Genomic DNA, 20,379 nt, shown 5'->3' with positions numbered 1-20,379 from the left:
TCCAAAATTGCTGTACCGCCTCCTCTAGGCGAGCCCGGACTACCCGGCATCTTCTCCGCTCTCACGGCAGAAGGGGAGTTTCACAACATTCGAGTGATGATCCATCAACCCTCCCTGCTGCTGCTGCTGTCACTGCCTCCAAAGCGCAGTGTCGCAGGCGCCCTGTGGACCTTTGTCTTCGTAAAGGTGAGGCCAGCGCGTCGTTAACAAAATCAATGATTGACACTGGTGTGAGCGCAGATTCAAATATAGAACACACACGTACAACGCGCACTTTGAAACATACACCCCCTCCCACGCACACACACAGATACAAACAACAAAGACAAAGATCCCCCGTATAGCCTTTAAACAGACGTTCGGGGCAAGTGCTGTTAGCGAGCACCTATGAAGGTCGAAAATGGCACACAAGGGGGTGGGTGGCCAGAATCACGCCCGGCCGCCTTTGTCTCCCCAGTGGCCATGTTTACACATTACACCAGTTACTCATTTGAGGCTGGGGAAGCCCAGGACCGGTTCAAATAATCGGCACTGGTGTTGGCCGTGAGCGGGAATCGAACTGCGGCCGTGGGGTTCGTAGCGCAGCGCGCTAACCACTGCACCACAGCTCACACACACGCACAGTCACACTCACAATTGGAAGATTTCAAAGGTCAAAAACTGTGCTGCGTTGGTCGCGTTTCCGCCCATCAATTAGACGGGCGCTGTCTCAACAGCAGCAGCAGCAGCAACAACATCAGCAGCAGCAACAACAGCAGCATCGGTAACAGCAACACCAACACGAGTACAGTAGTTGTAACAACAGCAGTTTCAGCAACATTAGCAGCAGCAGCGTAATGATGATCAGCTGTCAGTAAAACACCAACAGCATTAACAGCAACAGCAGGAAGAGCAGCAGCAGCACTAACAGCAGCAGCATTAGCAGCATCAGTATTAACAGCAGCAGTAGCAGCAGCATTAACAGCAGCAGTAGTAGCAGCAGCATTAGCAGAAGCACCACTAACAGCAGCAGCAGCACTAACAGCAGCAGCATTAGCAGCATCAGTATTAACAGCAGCAGTAGCAGCAGCATTAACAGCAGCAGTAGTAGCAGCAGCATTAGCAGAAGCACCACTAACAGCAGCAGCAGCACTAACAGCAGCAGTAGCAGCAGCATTAGCAGCAGCAGCAACATTAGCAGCAGCAGCAACATTAGCAGCAGCAGCACTAACAGCAGCAGTAGCAGCAGCATTAGCAGAAGCACCACTAACAGCAGCAGCAGCACTAACAGCAGCAGTAGCAGCAGCATTAGCAGCAGCAGCAACATTAGCAGCAGCAGCAACATTAGCAGCAGCAGCACTAACAGCAGCAGTAGCAGCAGCATTAGCAGCAGCAGCAACATTAGCAGCAGCAGCAACATTAGCAACAGCAGCAGCATTAACAGCAGCAGTAGCAGCATTAGCAGCAACATTAGCAGCAGCAGCGGCAGTAGTGTCAACAGCAGGAAGACCGCCAACATCAGCAGCGTTCACAGCGGGAGCAGCAGCGTCGGGATCCGAGCGAACCGGTCTGGCGAGCTTGGCGTGTGTGTTGTGTGTGTGTCTGTGTGTTGCGTGTGTGTGTCTGTGTTGTGTGTGTGTCAAGGTGGGCGAGTGGGAGTGCACTGACGCATCACAGAGGGGCTTCCTGTCGCAGTTGAACACGCGGCACGGACTCCGTGCGGATTGTTCCGGGACGCCGGGCGCGGATTAAAGAGGCAGCACCAGTCGAGAAGTAGGGACTCGAGCCTGCTCTGTGTGTGTGTGTGTGTGGAACTGGTCCTGGGCGTCCCCTAGGTCGACTCGGCCTTTAAAACGAGTACCTGGCGCGGTGTGTAAAGTAGCGCCGCTGGGCAGACAAAGACGGAATGGTCGTGGTGCTGCCAAACACTGAATTCTCAACCCGTGCGCCGTGTTGGCCTTCCTAGGTGCTCACTCACAGAACTTGCCCCAGCAGTCTGGTCAGGGCTACATGGAGGGGGGGGATCTGTGTATTTTATTTGTGAATGGGTTAAAGTGTTTGCGTAAAAGGTGGGTGTATGTGTAAGAATGCATGTGATTGTACGTGTCGGTGAGCGTGTTTGCCTTTGGGAGTGACTGTGCGCGCGCGTGTGTGTGGTTTGCGACCTTCAATAGGTGCTCGCTAACAGCACTTGTCCCAAAAGTCGGTTAAAGGCTACACGGGAGATCTTTGTCTTTGTGTTGCCCCGTGATCTCTTGCGAGCGAGCCTTCGACACTTCACGTGGCCTCAAGGTGCACATAGCCTGGCACAAGCGCCGTGGTAGCGTCACAACTACTAAGTGGCGAATATCGGTTGTTGTTGTCTGCGTGTCCACACATGGTGCGGTGTGTACACGTCACCATTGGGGAGACACAGGCGGCCGGGCGGAGTGTTGGCCACCTATTTCCCCACGTGTGCCGTTCCGGTCTTCATAAGTGCTACTCGCGAACAGGACTTGCACCAAAGGTGCGAGTGCGTTGTTGGGTTTGATATTTTTTTCGTGGTTTAGTGGTGATTTATTCTTGGTTCTTTCGGTAAAGTCACATAGAAGGGAAATAATAAAAAATAAAACATAATAAATTTGTTTTTATTATTTCCCTTCTACGTGACTTTGCCGAAAGAACCAAGAATATGAATCCCTGCAATCACGAAAGCTTTAAATCGAAATTTAGTGGTGATTTATTTGAAGGTGGAAGGGGTGGTTACCAGCCCCGCGCACCCGTCCAAAGCCCCCTTTGGCCGCTGTGGTGGCTACAAACGCCATGAGGGCAATGGCCAATCGTAATGGGTCCCCCGCCCCCCCCCCCCCCCCATGGCACTGCTCACCAAAGCGTTACCGTCCGGCACCAACGAGGAGGTTGGGGGCAGTTTTGCTGGACAAGGTCCCATCGGTGAGCTCCTCCGGCAGGCAAGGCTGCGTTGGCTGGGTCACGTAGCCCGCGTGCCAAGCCACCGCATGCCTAAACAGCTTTTGTTCGGCCGGATCGAGGGGGCTAAACGGGCGCGGCACGGGCTAGAGAAGAGATGGAGTGACGTGGTACAGGAGGACGTGGAGCTGAGTGGACTTGCTGATGACTGGTATCAGCGGTGTCAAGATCGGCCTCTGTGGAGGAGCCTCGTGAATGACGCTGCTACTGGGCAGTTGGAGGCAGTCGCCCTCCAACAACAACGGAGGGCAGAGGAGCGACGCTCACAACAACGAGTGAAGCGCCGGGTGGCTAAACCACAGCAAGATGGCAAAGTAGGGGGCACAGGTGGTGCATCAGCCAGTCATCTCAGTCATCTCAGTCAGTCGACCCGTGGCACTTGGGTTTGCCGCGTGACCTCCTGCCAGCGGGCGTTCGACTCTCCACGTGGCCTCAACGTGCACCTAGCCTGGCACAAGCGTCGTGGTGACGTCGCCGCCACTTAGTGGCGAATGGCGCTTGTTGTCGTTGCGTGAGTGTACGCGTGAGTTCGCGTGCGTCCTTGCGTTTCCCTCTGCCCTTGTGTTTAGCTCCGCGCGCGAGAGCTTTAGTGCACAAGTGCGTGAGTGTACAGCATCGGTGACAACAACAAAACAACCCGTTCCTGATCCTCGCCTAGATCAACTCGGCCTTAAATGCGGTGTGTAAACATCCGCACCGCAGGGGAGGCACAGTTTCAGCCGGGCGTGGTGCCCGGCCACAACCACTTCCGTCTGGCACTCGCAATCATTGATAGGCGCTCAGTGATAGTGACAGCACCTGCCCCGGTGGTCGACACAACCGTCCAGGTGATCTTTTGTGAGCGAGAGTGATCGGTGTCTGCCGCGTGTGCGTAGGAATACGAGTGCGTGCTTGGCTTTGTCGCGTGTTGGTTCGATTGCCATCCCCCCCACCCACCCCCATTTTTGGAGGTCTCGCAGTCTGCGTGAGTGCGTCTCTTACCCGTGTAAGAGCGTGCGGTGTGAGACATCGGTGCTCGCTAACAGCCTATACGGGGGGGGATCTTCGCCTTTGTTATTGATAGTCAGTGCTTGTTAACAACACATTCCCCAATAGGCTGTTAAAGTGCTATACGGGGGAATCTTTGTCTGTGCGACGTTGAATTGGTGTATTGCTTGTGTGTGTGTGGTTATTCCAATGTGCGGGGGAGCGGTAGTGTAGCGGTTAGCACGCTGCGCTATGAACCTGGCGACCCGGGTTCGATTCCCGCTCACGGTCAACACCAGTGACGATTATCTGAACCGGTCCTGGGCCTCCCCTAGGTCGACTCAGCCTTAAATGAGTACCTGGTGCGGTGTGTAAACATTGCCAATGGGGAGACAAAGGCGGTAGGGCGTGGTGCTGGCCACCCACCCCCTCGTGTACCATTCCGGCCTTCATAGGTACTCGCTAACAGCACTTGCCCCTACAGTCTGTTAAGACTATACGGGGGATTTTTGTCTTTGTATTTTTGTGTAAACCTCTACACTGGGGAGACAAAGGCGGCCGGACGTGGTGATTGCCACACCAACCCTTTATGCGCCTTAATAGGTTATCGCTAACAACATTTTCCCCAACAATCTGTGTAGGCTATACGGATGATATTTGTCTTCGCTGGTACGGTTTCTGTGTGATTGTGTGTGTCTATGAGATGAGTATGCGTGTGAGAGTGACAGAGTGTGAGTGAATCTGCGTTAATGCGCGCGTGTGTAAAGGTGAGACTCTCTCTGTGTTACGTGAGTGGCCTTAATAGGTGCTCGCTAATTCTAACTTGCCCCAACGGATGTATAAGCTATACGGGTGATCTTTATCAGTGTTTTTGTGTGAACGAGTACCCGTTAGAAATGAGTTTTTTAAATTAATATTTAGATATTGGGCGCACATTTTGGATGCAATTTAATGTGTTTTTGTAAATCTATTGCAGTGGAATAACTTGCCTCCGAAACGTCGTGATTTTATTGTTTTTATTTTGTATTAATTTTTATTTAATTTTTTACCTACGTGACTTTATCGAAAGAACTAAGAGTATCTTCTTAGGTTTTTTTTTCGGTAAAGTCACGTAGAAAGTAAAATAAAATAAAAACAAAAATCACGACGTTTCGGAGGCAACACAAGTCTCCGTCATCAGGTGGTTTTTATTTTATTTTACTTTCTACGTGACTTTACCGAAAAAACCTAAGAAGATGATTCCTTGCAGTCACGAAAGCTTCAAAACTAAGAGTATGAATCCTTGCAGTCACGAAAGCTTCAAATCTAGAATGGAATAACTTTGCTTGTGCAGTACATTTAATAATTTTAATGTAAAATATTAGCTGTTTTTTTTGTAACATCGAGTTTCGTCGATTGCTTTTCCATGTTAATCCTTTAAAGTGACGTCACCCATCGCCAAATTTCCATCACGTGACCGCGCTGTCAGTCGAGGAAAAGGAACGACGCCACGTGGCTGTGACGTCACTCACTGTGAGGTCACACTTTAGGATTCACCGAAAGCGAAAAATGTAACATTCGGAAAGTCCCAAACCTCCCCCCCCCCCACACACACATTTAGATTATAGCAATTCCTCGTTTAACGCGCAAGATGCGTTCCTGAAAAGTGAGGAATTGCTGAGTTACTTAGTCGCATTTGTGCTCTAAACTCAGCCGTGCAGTCACCACATGGCGTGCCGTATCATTGCGCTCAGCCGTGCAGCTCAAGAAAGCGTTGCAACAGTGCGTGCAGTCTGCATTGTGGAAAAAAAGTGTTCCGTGATGGAAGAACAGCGGTGAGCAAAAACGCGCTGTGTGAACACGCGTTAAGCGAGCACTTGCCGTATTTGTTTGTATACAAAAGAAAATCACAAACACACCCCCAGTGGTCACATACATCACGCAAGTCTATGTCGTGACGTTTCCCGTCTAAAGAAGTGATTTCCTGCTCAAATGAGCAATGGTGATTTAGTGTGCACCACCTGCTTTTAGCCCTGCAGGATAAGCAGTGGACATTCCACGTTCCAGTGGCGGGGGCGAGTCGACCCATAGGATAATCGACTTCACCACAAAGTGGTACTGATTTTTATCGACGCCCGATGGATGATGATGATGATGGGCCGAGTCAACCCCGAACCAAGATTTGAACTCGTGACCTTCTGATTGCTGTGAGCCGGCCTCTCTCTCTCTGTCACCTAGCGACCTGGCCAGGTGTCTGTGTAGGCTGTGCGGGAGGTGTTGGTTTCAAGAGTGAGTGAATTTGTGGTCACCAAGATGACAATCAAAATCTATTTTTTTTTAAATCGGTATCTATTTAAATACAATGCACAGCGGTGAAGGAAAGGAAAAAATATGAAATATATTTTCACAAAAAAATGTAATATGAAATTCTTTTCATGCTCATCGTATAAAATCCTGCCTTAAACACAACGTATATGAAATCCGACGTTTCGGGCAATGGCCCTTCTTCATAACGCATACATAGCTATACCAGAGAGATAATGAGGGCTTCTAATGATGTGCTATGAAAAAGGGCCATTGCCCGAAACGTTGCGTATGAAATACTTTTTTCTTTTGAAGGCTGTTATTGATGTACATAATCTCGCGTGTTTGTGTGTGGCCTGCGCACCAGTTGGCAACGCAGAGTCGCCAAATCGTCGCATAACGACAATCAAGCCACGTAAACATTAAACACACATCGGGTGACTATTGTACTAATATGTAACCAGGCAAGGGCGTCACATACTCGTGTGTACGTGTGTGTGAGTGATTCGTCCGTCCGTCCATCCGTATCTGAGCGGTTGCGCAGCGATGAGCGCACTGCGCTGCGAACCCGGCGACCCCGAGTTCGATTCCCGGACCAACAACCGTGGCGAATATCTGAACCGCTCCCTGTGCCTCCCCTAAGTCGACTCGGCCTCAAATGAGTACCCGGTGTCGCGTGTCAACATCAGCATCGGGGAGACAAAGGCGGCCGGCCGGTCGTGTTGCCGGCCACCCACCTCCTCGTGTGCTGTGTCCGGCCTTCATTAGGTGCTGCTCGCGAACAGCACTTGCCCCAACAGTCCGTTGAGGCTATCCGGGGGGGGGGGGGGTGGAGATCTTTGCATTTTCTTGGTTCTTTCGGTAAAGTCACGTGACTTTACCGAAAGAACCAAGACGATGAATCCCTGCAGTCACGAAAGCTTTAAATCGAAATCTTTGCATTTGTTTGCACACCCATTTGCCCTCCTTATCCCCAAACAGTGGCGCCTGCGGAGCTCCCGGCATGGGAACATGGATCTCGACGCCGCGAGTAGCCAAGTCCACCGCTCCGCCCGTGACGGCGGGGTACGGGCGGGTCGGCGCGAGATGATCGACTGGAGCTGCCTGAGCGAGGAAGAGAGGGAGTCCATCCGGCGGGTCCTGGAGCGCGACGCCAAACTGCGGCAGAGGGAGTCCAGCCGACTCAGGTGACGACAACGACAGCGACTATGAATTAGATCGTAAAATCACTCGCGCAATGGTTTATTATACATCCATAATGCAAGTGGTTAATAATTCATGAATGGCGCTGTCACGGCTTCTGTCATAGAGAGACTCAAGGTTGCTTTGCATCAGTGGCATTGTGGGGGAATCGATTCACATTCACGGACAACACCGGTGACGATTATCTGAACCGGTCCTGGGCCTCCCCTAGGTCGACTCAGCCTCAAATGAGTACCTGATGCGGCCGGGCGTGGTGTTGGCCACCCACCTCCTCCGCGTGCCGTGCCGGCCTTCATCGGTGTTACTCGCTGACAGCACTCGCCCCAACACACCTGTTAAGGCTACACGGGGGCTCTTTGTTTGTGTGTGCTTGTGTGTGCTTGTGTGCAAACGTTGTAGTATTCCTTACGTCGGCGTAACGTCACGTGAGTTCCCCATCTTCTGGTGGGGGGAAAACAAAAATCTGCGGCGTTTCTGCTGCGAACATCGCCGGGGAACTTTGCCCGGAAAAAATAATAAACACCCCACAAACGTTGTCTTCAAAGAGAGCAGAGAGGAACGCTGAGGTCATTCATCAGTCGCGGTCTCTCTCTTAGGCAAAATTCGTAAATGTCCACGCCTCAGGTCGTCCTCCGGCTTGTCGCTGTGAACAGTTTGGGAGACGGATTCGTGAGCGCCTTCTCGCGACGCCAGATCGTGTTGCTTGTGATTCAACGTTGTAGCCCGCGGCACACACCACGACCACCACAAGAAAGGGTAGTAGAGTCCAGGATGTAATGAGTGGTGGGGGCGGTGGGAGAATGAGGAAGGACATGCAGAGGGAAGGCCATTCGCACCTTGCTGTCCAATTATTTCACGTTTCTTGAGCCAGCTGGGCCAGGGATTGGGAAAACTCGAGCACCACTTTTCACCCAGCCACATGGAGAGCGCACGCTGCTGCAAACCCGGTTGGTGCTGGGGGCCGTCTCAAGCGAAACGTCGGACGACAAAATGTTGTTAATTGTTTTTTTTACCCTTTTATCTGGCAACAAAACTGACACCTTTTTTAACAAGGAGTCATGTTTGCATTGACCACAATACCTGCAGTCGGAATGCAAACAAAAAACATAACTCTGATAATGTATGCACTGTCCTTGAAATTGATTGGTCCACACCCGAGACAGCTTTCCTTAGAGCCTAGTCTCACATGGTGTTGGACCAGATGGCGCCAAAAGTGCGCATTTTGGCGTCATCTGGTCCAGATAAAAGGGTAAAAAAAACAATGATCATATTTTGCTACTGGCAAATGAGGTTCCAATGGGGACACAATGTTGCTCGCAAAAAAATTGCTGCTCGCTCTCACAACGCGACCGGTGTTGCTGAATGAACCCAAATCAATCGGCGTACACTTGCAGAATCGGAATATTTTTTTTATCGTGCAGGAATCCGATGAGCTATGAAGCTCTTTTTCACATGTGCCCAGTAGTGGCGGGTAAGAACGTTACAACAACAAGCAGTGCAAACACATGATAGCTGTGTCCCATGTGACAACTTCATCTGTTTTTGGCTACGTTGGGTGGTGGAGGGTACACGCATCTCTAATGTGCGTTTTAGCCACACACGATCTAACACAAAAAGGAAAGCTATCATGAATGATAAAAAAACAAAAACATTCGTTAATGTATGTTGAACTTCTGAGCATCGTACGTAGCCGACCGTGCGAATCGGAGGTGTGGGGGGAAGGACAACAAACTAAACACAAGAAGCAGTTCTAGAGAAATGAGTTTTCGATCTAGATGATTTAAAAGTGGCATAGCTCCAGCGGCTTCCTAGTATCGAAAGGGGAAGAGCGTTCCAGACGGCCGCAGAAGTGCATCTTAAAGCGCCGCGTGATGACGCGGTGACCACCGTCTTTACTCGATGGGCAGCCAGAAGCCGCTGCTGCTGCTGCAGCTGCTGCAGCTGCTGCAGCAGAAGCCGCTGCTGCAGCTGCTGCAGCAGAAGCCGCTGCTGCTGCTGCAGCTGCTGCAGCAGAAGCCGCTGCTGCTGCAGCTGCTGCAGCAGCTGCAGCTGCTGCGAGGATGACCGGAGTGAATAACCACGTGTGGCCTGAAACGGGAAAGACGTATTTAATAGGCGACTTTTCGAAGGGGGTCAGCAGAGAGACAGAGTGGACGATGAAGAGTTGGAGACTCCGCTGGCTAGAACCATGATGGTGTGGGGGGGGTCCTAACGAGAGCCACAGTTTTAGGGAGACTGCGGTGTGGCTAGCACCATGGCACAGGTTGCTGGAAGGACCGATTGACGTTGGTGGAGACTTCACCTCGGAGCCACCCCTAGCCTCGCGAGGAATTGCATTCATTCTCCATGTCAAGTTCAAGTTAATGTATTAGGTATAGCCCTGTGAGCCATTCGGCTCTTGAATCGGGTGCAACCGCAACAAACAAAAAACAAAAACATGAACAAAAAACATCTTAAAGTGAATATGTGACTGAGTGCAAACAGAAAATCCAAGAAAAGACAGCAAAATATTGCAGGAAAAAACACCGTACACCAACGCTGTGTGCAAAAATCCCAGTGGGATGCAAGTCAAACAACAACAACAACAACCACAAGACAACTTAGATTAAGGCCATCAGTCTAACTCTGTACTACAACACACAAACATGGCCAAACCAATACAATTTTCGAAATCACCAAAATAAAGCTATGAAAGCACTGCTCGTGAACTCAAGGGGGACGTCCCCCCAGACGCAGATAAGGCGGCCGTTATGTTTGCTGGGTTGGCTTTGTTGTGAGCCCTTTGCGTTGATGCGTTCCCTTTCAAACGACGCCCCTCCGAGCCAAAGTCCAAACACAGACCCAACCCTGCTTAGTCGCTCCCACTCGTTGGCTTTGACCCACCGGTAACCTCTTATGTAAATGTGTGCACGTTGAACAATTGCACCTGAACGCATTGGTCAATGACCACTGTATTGTGGCCTTACATAGAAAAAATATAATAGGCGACGTCTCGAGCAATGGTCCTTATTCATAGCGAATGTACTACGAAGGAGGCCTAAATTCGAGGCAAAGTGATTTGCTGCTGATAAAAGATTTTAAGGGATTGCTTTTCAACTCCCGTTTACAGCCCGGCAGAGCCCGCGGCGAAACTACCAAATTCCTCTGGCAGGGGCCGAGTCTATCCACAGGTCAACCGCTGTTGAACTTCCTCGCAAAGTGGCGACTCTTTGTTTGACCCGCGGGGAGGGAGGGATGATGATGGTGGTGGGCTGAGTCAACCTCCATGCACGATGTGAACTCACGCCCATTCTGATCGCGACCCTCTACCGCTGAGCTACCTGAACTGCAGAACACCTGAACTGCAGAACACCTAAACTACAGAACACCTGAACTGCAGAACACGTGAACTACACGACACGTGCCCGTGTTACTGCCCAGCTGTCTCGTCAACAGATGACGCAGTATTTTAAAACAATGTGCTCCCCCAGTGTTATCCCAATGGATGTATTTCACAAGACACCCTGCAAGAAGCAAAGCGTAGCTGATGTTGAACCGAGCGTCCAGGTGCTGAAAATTTACCACCGAATTACTCGATCCTAGATCAAAGGAAAAGATCCCCCATATAGCCTTTGCATACTGTAGGGGCAAGTGCTGTTAGCGAGCACCTATAAAGGCCGGCACGGCACACGAGGGGGTGGGTGGCCAGCACCACGCCCGACCGCCTCTGCCTCCCCCAGCGGCGAATATTTACACACCACACCAGGTACTCATTTGAGGTTGAGTCGACCTAGGCGGAGAGCGGGGGGGGGAGCGGGGGGGGGGGAGAATGGGGGGGGGGAGCGGCCAAAGTAATGAGTGGTTATTATTATTGTTATTACACGCGGGGGAGAAAACCGAATTGCCCTGAGCAAAACAAACGCGTGCGTGGTGGTAACCATCCCAGTGCTTCTCAACAAATTTTCAGAGTGGGTGGGGGGTGCCCACTTTCGCCGGTGAGACATCGTCAGTGTGAGCGAGGTTGCCGCCGCACATTTGAAACCATTGTGGGGGGTTTGACAGCAGCACGACGACGACGATGACGATGATGTTGGGTGGTGTTGTCACGTGTTCATCTTCTTGGTTATTTCGGTAAAGTCACGTAGAATGGAAATAATAAAATAATAAACATAAAACATAATAAAATTATTCTCACGACGTTTCGGCCACAATGCAAGCAGCCGTCCTCAGGTGGAGAGCAGGTCTGTCGAGTAGACAGAGTCTGAATGTTATTTCCATTCTACGTGACTTCACCGAAAGAACCAAGAAGATGAATCCCTGCAGTCATGAAAGCTTTAAATCAAAATTTTGTCAGGTGTTGTCACGTGTTGTTGGGGAGCCGCACGTCAGGGGCCGCACTGAAGGCCACCGCTCTATCCCGTGGAGAAGGGATGGGTGGAGGTTAGTCCGCGATTTGCTGTACCGCCTTCTCCTGGCCGAGCCCTGGGCACGGCTTCCTCTCCGATAACACCCACGAGGCAAGGGGAGTTTCACAACGGCATCTGTGTGTGATCCATCAACCCCCGCTGCTGCTGCTGCCTAAACTATTTAAACTGAACTGGCCACAAATGATAACTCAACGCAATGGCTTTTCACGTGGAAAGGTACAGCGGCCAAATGTTTTGAGCGCACGTTGATTCTAAATGCGGAGGGAAAATCCGGAGAATCCGGAGAAAAATCCACAAGACCACAGGGAGAGAGACACGCAAACTTCAAATATACAGCAGGAGTCTGGGTCTGGATCAAAACCACGATCTCCTGCATGCCAGGCTAGGTTGTTAACATCTCCACATGCAAACCACAAATATACAGCAGGCATCAGGGTCGGGATCGAACCCACGACCTCCTGTATACCAGGCGAGGTAATTAATATCTCCTAGCAACATGCAAACTCCAAATATACAGCAGGCATCAGGGTCGAGATCGAACCCACGATCTCCTGCATACCAGGCGAGGTAGTTAACATCTCCACATGCAAACTCCAAATATACAGCAGGCATCAGGGTCGGGATCGAACCCACGACCTCCTGTATACCAGGCGAGGTAGTTAACATCTCCACATGCAAACTACAAATATACAGCAGGCATTAGCGTCGAGATCGAACCCATGATCTCCTGTATACCAGGCGAGGTAGTTAACATCTCCACATGCAAACTCCAAATATACAGCAGGCATCAGGGTCGAGATCGAACCCATGATCTCCTGTATACCAGGCGAGGTAGTTAACATCTCCACATGCAAACTCCAAATATACAGCAGGCATCAGCGTCGGGATCGAACCCACGACCTCCTGTATACCAGGCGAGGTAGTTAACATCTCCACATGCAAACTCTAAATATACAGCAGGCATCAGGGTCGAGATGGCACCCACGACCTCCTGCATACCAGGCGAGGTAGTTAACATCTCCACATGCAAACTACAAATATACAGCAGGCATCAGGGTCGAGATGGAACCCACGACCTCCTGCATACCAGGCGAGGTAGTTAACATCTCCACATGCAAACTCTAAATATACACCAGGCATCAGGGTCGAGATGGCACCCACGACCTCCTGCATACCAGGCGAGGTAGTTAACATCTCCACATGCAAACTACAAATATACAGCAGGCATCAGGGTCGAGATGGAACCCACGACCTCCTGCCTACCAGGCGAGGTAGTTAACATCTCCACATGCAAACTCCAAATATACAGCAGGCATCAGGGTCGAGATGGAACCCACGACCTCCTGCCTACCAGGCGAGGTAGTTAACATCTCCACATGCAAACTACAAATATACAGCAGGCATCAGGGTCGAGATGGCACCCACGACCTCCTGCCTACCAGGCGAGGTAGTTAACATCTCCTAGCCACCGCGGCGTCTCCACAGTGCTGGGTTAGAGGTAGTCACTTGCTACTGCTGCAGCCGCAGCAGTAGCAGCAGCTGCAGCCGCAGCAGCAGTAGCTGCAGCTGCAGCAGTAGCAGCAGCTGCAGCCGCAGCAGCAGCAGCAGTAGCGTAGCCGCCACCACCACTGCTCACGTGCCAGTCCAGCTGGCAGTGATTCCTTTCCCAGAGCTGGAATGTGTCCACATTAAGGTGAAACGTTTAATTTGACGCGGTGGGTTTATTGTTCGTGCAGTCAGTGGTGAGCGAGTTCTCTGTTACAGCGTGTATCTATGTCGCGTTAAGTCAAAATTTGTGTAGCGTTAGCTAGTCGTTTAAACCATCACAGTCAGCAACATCATCATCATCATCACCAATCGTGCAGAGCATATATATCAATGTCACAAATCATGAGTTGTCATCATCGTCGCCGTCGTTCCGCATAACATCATCAATTATTGTTGAATGCATTATCATTCTCATCACTCCCATTGTCCCACAACATCATCGTGATCGTCGTTATTGCTGAATGGATCATCATCATCACCACCATCATCATCATTGTTCTACACGGCAACAGCAGCATCGCATCCAACATCACCATTTTAGTCGCCTTCAACATCATCATCATCATCGTCAAGATCATTGTGTTGCAAATCATCAATGTCACGTCGTCGTCATCATCATCATCAATCATCGTCAAGATCATTGTGTTGCAAATCATCAATGTCACGTCGTCGTCATCATCATCATCAATCATCGTCAAGATCATTGTGTTGCAAATCATCAATGTCACGTCGTCGGCATCATCATCATCAATCATCGTCAAGATCATTGTGTTGCAAATCATCAATGTCACGTCGTCGTCGTCATCATCATCATCATCAATCATCGTCAAGATCATTGTGTTGCAAATCATCAATGTCACGTCGTCGTCGTCATCATCATCATCAATCATCGTCATCACGCACGGGGCATTCCTGTGCGTGTGCGGCCTGTCGATCACGCGGCCCTCGCTGTGTTCCGCGTCGCCCGGGACACCGCGGCATTCTGCTGACGGCAAAATAGAAATCCGCGTGAGTTCCCCCCCCCCCCCCGACTCGGAGCTTCCGCGGATTTCCTCATCGATTGCGGGGCCACAGGCCGAGAGAGAGAGAGAGAGGTCAAGAGGCCGAACGGGCAGGTGAACGCAAGGCGAGAGACACGATACAACCTTACTCTCTGGTTCTTTTGGTAAAGTCACGGAGGTAGAAAAATAAAACAAAATAAAAACAATATATCACGACGTTTCGATCGCAACACAAGCTGCTGGAACTGCTGGATTATGTTTTCCGCCTGAGGACGGCCGCTTGTGTTGCGATCGAAACGTCGTGATTTGTTATTTTTGTTTTATTTTTCTACCCACGTGACTTCACCGAAAGAACCAAAGAGTATGTGGATTCCTGCAGTCACGGAAGCTTCAAATAAATAACGATACAACCTGACGGTGTAGGAAATCCTCACCAGCATTGACAAGTAGTTTAAAACGATTGTAAATCAATTGCCAATGGATATCACCCGTAGACTCGCCCCTGCCTCCCGTTTAAATCACCTATTTTGAAAACTCACTTCTTTAAACTGCTTTTTGTGTCATTGTTTGTTGTCCTTCCACCACGTAACCTCCGATTTAGCGCGGTACGTACGGTGCGAAAGAAGTTCAACATATCCACATGCATGGGTGGGTGGGTGAGTGGAAGGGTGCGTGAGTGGGTGAGCGGCGAAGCATCGAACAAAGACGGTTACTGCATCGCGCACTTTCAGATGCGCTAGAGTGGCCGTCTGGAACGCTCTTCCCCCCCAATATTAGGAAGCCACTGGAGCTATGCCACTTTAAAATCGCCTAGATTGAAAACTCATTTCTGTAGAACTGCCTTGTGTGTCGTACGGTGCGAAAGAAGTTCAACGTACATAACTCTCCCATCTCGTCTCGCTCTACTCCCCGTCACGCACTCTCCTACCTCTCCCCTCGAGTAACAGTAACAACAGCGACAACTCTCTCGTCATCGATGGATGAAAGTGCGGGGGGGGGGGGGTTGTCTCAGTTCAGCTACTCACGAAGCTCCCAGGACGTGCAGCAAAACGTCGGACACAGTGCCGAACAACACGCAAAGCTGTCGAGCAGCAGCAGGATCGACAGTGATATACTAACAATATAGATTCCATGGTCAAGCCACTGTTGGATGAAGGCCTCCCCCGCACCGCGTCGGTTGTGAAGCGTCGTATGACCATACTTCACCACCTTGCCCAGTGTCGGATGGTGAGAGATGCAGGTGGGGGGGGGGGTGGTGGGAGATGGCCCAGGACCGGTTCGGATATCACCGCGCACCGATTCTTATCGCCGTGGAATCGAACTCGGCTCGAGTGGTTCCCAACGCAGTGCAGCACTAACCTCTGCGCCACCGCTCCCACTCCCCCCCGTACTCCTATCGCTGCATTACTGCAATTAATGTAACCGCTGTGGGGGGTGATTTGGCTGACAGCGTAAATACGCCGTTGTCTGGGTGCTGCCACCGTCCGCGGCCCTTGCCTGCACGGGCACGTCCAGAGCCGCACCCAGAACCACAGCCCCGAGACTAGGGTGAGCGGGACGAGAGAGTGGTTGAGCGGGCGGGAGAGTGGGTGAGTGAGTGGGTGGGTGAGTGGGTGAGTGAGTGGGTGAGTGAGTGGGAGGGTGAGTGAGTGGGAGGGTGAGCGGAAGAGAGAGTGGGTGGGTGAGCGGAAGAGAGAGTGGGTGAGTGGGTGAGTGAGTGGGAGGGTGAGTGGGTGAGTGAGTGAGTGGGTGAGTGAGTGGGTGGGTGAGTGGGAGGGTGAGTGAGTGGGTGGGTGAGCGGAAGAGAGAGTGGGTGAGTGGAAGAGAGAGTGGGTGGGTGAGCGGGCCGGAGAGTGGGTGGGTGAGTGAGTGGGTGGGTGGCTGAGCAGGCCAGAGAGTGGGTTAGCGAGCAGGAGTGTGGATGAGCGGGAGAGTGGGTGAGTGAGTGGGTGGGTGAGCGAGCGGGCAGGAGAACGGGTGAGCGGGCGGGCGGGCGAGAGAGTTGTTGAGCGAGTGAGAGAGTTTGATTGAGCGGCCGGGAGGGTGGGAGGGTGAGCAGGCGGGTGGGAAGGAGGGAGGGAGGGGCGGGTCCGCCCCACTGTGGACACACACCTGTGCCGTGAGCTCATGCACTAGTTACTTCGGGGACACGCGAACAGAGAGAGAGAGAGACGCAGATCGGAGGGAAAGAGACAAACAGAGACAGCCGTACACCCGGACACATAGAGAGAGACACATACCCGAGAAGAGAGACGGAGAGAGACACGGAGAAAGTGAAAGGAAAGGGACAGATCGACAGAGAGACTGAGAGACAGAGGAGGGAAAGGAGCAGATGAAGAGCGATACAGTCAACGAGAGGGACACGGAGAGAGACACCGTCGGGAAGAAGAGACCAAAAGACACACAGATGGAAGGAGAGAGATAGAGAAACGCAGAAGGGAAGGAGCAGATAAAGACAGAGAGATACGTTAATGATGACACGCTTACAGAGGCGGCTATTCAGACAGATAGGCAGACACAGCCACTGACAAGCTGCTAGGCAGACAAGCAAACGACCACAGAGACGGAACCACAGAATAGACAACGCAGACACAGAAAGACACACGCGGACATGGACACATGCACAAAACTGACAGAGACGTAGCAGGCCGCGATACAGAGAGACGGACAGAGACAGACAGACACGGATAAGACACAAACCAGAGACGGAGAGAGGAGACACACGGAGAGAGAGAGAGGAAAGACACACGGAGAGAGAGAGAAGAGACACGAAGAGAGGAGAGACACACGGAGAGAGAGAAGAGACACGGAGAGAGAAGATAGACACGGAGAGAGAGAGAAGAGAGACACGGAGAGAGAAGAGACACACGGATAGAGAGGAAAGACACACAGAGAGAGAGAGAAGAGACACACGGAGAGATGTGCTCGCTGTCCGCGCGCAGGAAGCTGTCGGAGAGGCACGGAGACCGGCCCGGAGCGCGACTCCTGTTGGACCGAGCCGCGTGCCCCGAGTTGTCCATGATGAGCCGCCTCGACTCGAACCCTCGCGTCCAGCAGCTCTTGGCGCCGGGCGCGGCGACCGCGGGCGGCGAACACTCAGAGGGTAAGAGGCGCCAGCGGCCGTGGCAGTGCCGGGTTAAGCTAGTGCTGGTGGGGGGGGGGGGCTGTAGAGTTTGTTATAAAATTGCCCCTAGAAAAAATAACAAAACATAAATATTAAAACACACGTTTTTTACTTGCATAGTCAATTCATTGTATGTTTTCATTTGCTATGCGGCTGGATAATGCGACAAAACGATAACATTAAACACACAGTCGTTCGTAAATGTTGAAGGCAGTCTAGTACTATAGTAGTAGAGCAAGTGCAGAATCACTGAACCGGAATTGATTGCTTGAAAGTATTTAGCGCGGGGACCTTTCCAGTGCGGGGCCCGTAGCATATTTAGCTGCTTGTGCTACGAGGATACTCCGACACTGTGTGGTGGTGGTGCTGGTGGGGTGCTGGTGGTGATGATGGTGGTGAGTGGGGACGGTCGTGTAACGAATGGAGGGAAAGGGACATACGGACGCGCTGCGCTACGAACCCAGCCGTCCCGGGTTCCATTCCCGCTCACAACCAACACCGGCGACGGTTATCTGAGCGGGTCCCGGGTCTCCCCGAGATCGACTCGGCCTCAAATGAGTACCTGGTGCGGTGTGTGAACATCGCCACTGGGGAGACGAATGCGGTCGGCCGTGGTGCTGGCCACCCACCCCCTCGTGTGCTGTTCTGGCCTTCATAGGGGCTCGCTGACAGCACTTACCCCAACAGTCTGTTCACACTGTGTGGGGAATCTTTGTCTTTGATGCTGGTGGCGATGGTTGTGATGATGATGGTGGTGGTGGTGGTACTACTGCTGCAGGTGGTGTTGGTAGTGATCACGTGTCGGCCACCAAAATAAAAGTAAACAAATCCAATTTGGTAAACTCCCCCCCCCCGCCCCCATCAATATTTCAAGAGCGGCATTATGTGTGCATATGAGACTCTTCTTAATAAATAACGTCACGAAGCAGTCCATACAGAGCCACAGGTTGCCGACCCCCTGGTAGCGATGGTGCTGCTGTGACGACTGGCCTGGTGGTGATGGTAATGGTGATCGTGATCGTGGTGGTGATTCTATTCCAATCTTGCATATAATGGCAGCAGCAGCAGCAATATATTCAGGAGCTGGATGGAAATGTCGAGATCTGCTAGCCACGGGAGGGCTTCGGGAGTTAGAGTTTTGTAATTCCTCCATCGAAGGGACACAGACGACAGTGGTTTAACGACGGTGGTGGTGCTATAATGAGTGGGGTGGTCTGCTGCTGGTGCCAAGACTACTGCCACCTACAACAATAACAGCCACCATTCGCCACTAAGTGGCGGTGGCGTGACCACGGCGCCTGTGCCTGGCCAGGTGCACTTTGAGGCCACGTGAAGTGTCGAAGGCTCGCTGACGGGAGGTCACGGGACAGACCCAGCAGGTGCCATGGGTCGACTGACCGAGATGACGGGCAGATGCACCACCTGTGCCCCCTACTGTGTCAACTTGCTGTATTTTAGCCGCCCGGCCCTCCGCTCGTTGTTGTGAGCGTCGCGCCTCTGCCCTTTGTTGTTGTTGGAGGGCGACCTCCTCCAACTGACTCGTAGCGTATTTCACAAACCTCCATTGAGGCCCATCTTGACACTGCTGGTACCAGTCTTCCTAGTCTGTCGCTCCACACGAAGCTTCGGGTCTTCTAGATCACAGTCATGCCCTCTCTTCCCTATGCCTGTGAAACGTGGACTCCTCTAATAAAACATCTGTGCCGGTTAGAAACATTCAGGCTGGCCTGCCTACGATCCATCTCCTGGATATAACCAGGCTGGATTGTGTTGAGGAGCTCACAAATCCTTGAGAGATCTGGACACATTCCCATCAGTGAGCTTCTGCAGCAAGCAAGGCTGCGTTGGCTGGGTCATGTGGCCCGCATTCCCAGCCACCGCATTCCCAGCCATCGCATACCCAGCCACCGCATGCCCAGCCACCACATGCCCAGCCACTGCATGCCCAGCCACCGCACGCTCAGCCACCGCATGCCCAAGCAGCGCATGCTTGACTGGATAGAAGGGGCTAAATGGGCACGACACAGGCTGGAAAAGAGATAAACTCATGGACTGATGCGGTACAGGAGGATGTGGAACCGAGTGGACTTGCCGAAGGCATATGCACACAGTCATACATACGTGCACATACAAAAAAACGGCAAATAGCTGACATACAGATGCACTTAAAAATATCCATTGTAAAGCCTTCTTCTATAGACTGTTGGGGCAGGTGGTGTTTATGAGCACCTATCAAAAACACACATACATGCACACAAAAGACAAAGATCCCCCTTATAGCCTGAACAGACTGTTGGGGCAAGTGCTGTTAGCGAGCACCTATGAAGGCCGGCACGGCACACGTTGGGGTGGGTGGCCAACACCACGCCCGGCCAGCCTTGTGTGTAAGCGGGCGCGGAAAACACAACTAAACACGCACAGAGACACAAAGATACGTATAGAAACAGACAAAGACATCAACCGCCATTCGCCACGATGTCGTGGTGTTGACGGCTCGCCGACAAGTCACGGGACAGACCCAGGTGCCATGGGTTGACTGACTTAGAAAAAAACTGGTAGATGCACCACCTGTGCCCCGTACTGCGCCACGTCAATATATACAGTATATACAAATAGACACACATAGATTAACACATCCAAGACAAAGATCTGCCGTATAGCCTTTAAGACTGTTGGGGCAAGTGCAGTTAACTTGGACCTATGAAGGCCGGAACGACACACGAGGGCGTGGGCGGCCAGCACCACGCCCGGCCGCCTTTGTCTCCCTAGTGGCGATGTTTTTTTTACGCACCGCACCAGGTACTCATTTGAGGCTGAGTCGACCTAGGACCGGTTCAGAAAATCGTGACTGGTGTTGGCCGTGGGCGGGAGTCGAACTCGGGTCACCAAGTTCATAGCACAG

At 51.8% G+C, this 20,379-nt stretch overlaps 1 protein-coding gene across 1 annotated transcript in view; it reads left to right on the top strand.

The window, feature by feature from the left end:
- The first annotated feature begins 1,376 nt into the window (after window positions 1–1,376).
- LOC144734249 (uncharacterized) overlaps window positions 1,377–20,379 on the top strand; it is a 25,050-nt gene continuing 6,047 nt past the window's right edge. The window contains exons 1-3 of the mRNA XM_078616372.1: window positions 1,377–1,752; window positions 7,177–7,382; window positions 17,296–17,456. Coding sequence (XP_078472498.1) covers window positions 7,207–7,382; window positions 17,296–17,456 — 337 coding nt within the window. The 5' untranslated portion in view covers window positions 1,377–1,752; window positions 7,177–7,206. The remainder of the gene's footprint in view (window positions 1,753–7,176; window positions 7,383–17,295; window positions 17,457–20,379) is intronic.

This window comes from Lampetra planeri, chromosome 50, assembly GCF_965212315.1.
Source record: "Lampetra planeri chromosome 50, kcLamPlan1.2.h2, whole genome shotgun sequence".
NCBI lineage: Eukaryota > Metazoa > Chordata > Hyperoartia > Petromyzontiformes > Petromyzontidae > Lampetra > Lampetra planeri.
Note: the sequence above shows the minus strand (reverse complement) of the source record. Positions and strands in the feature narration are given on the sequence as shown.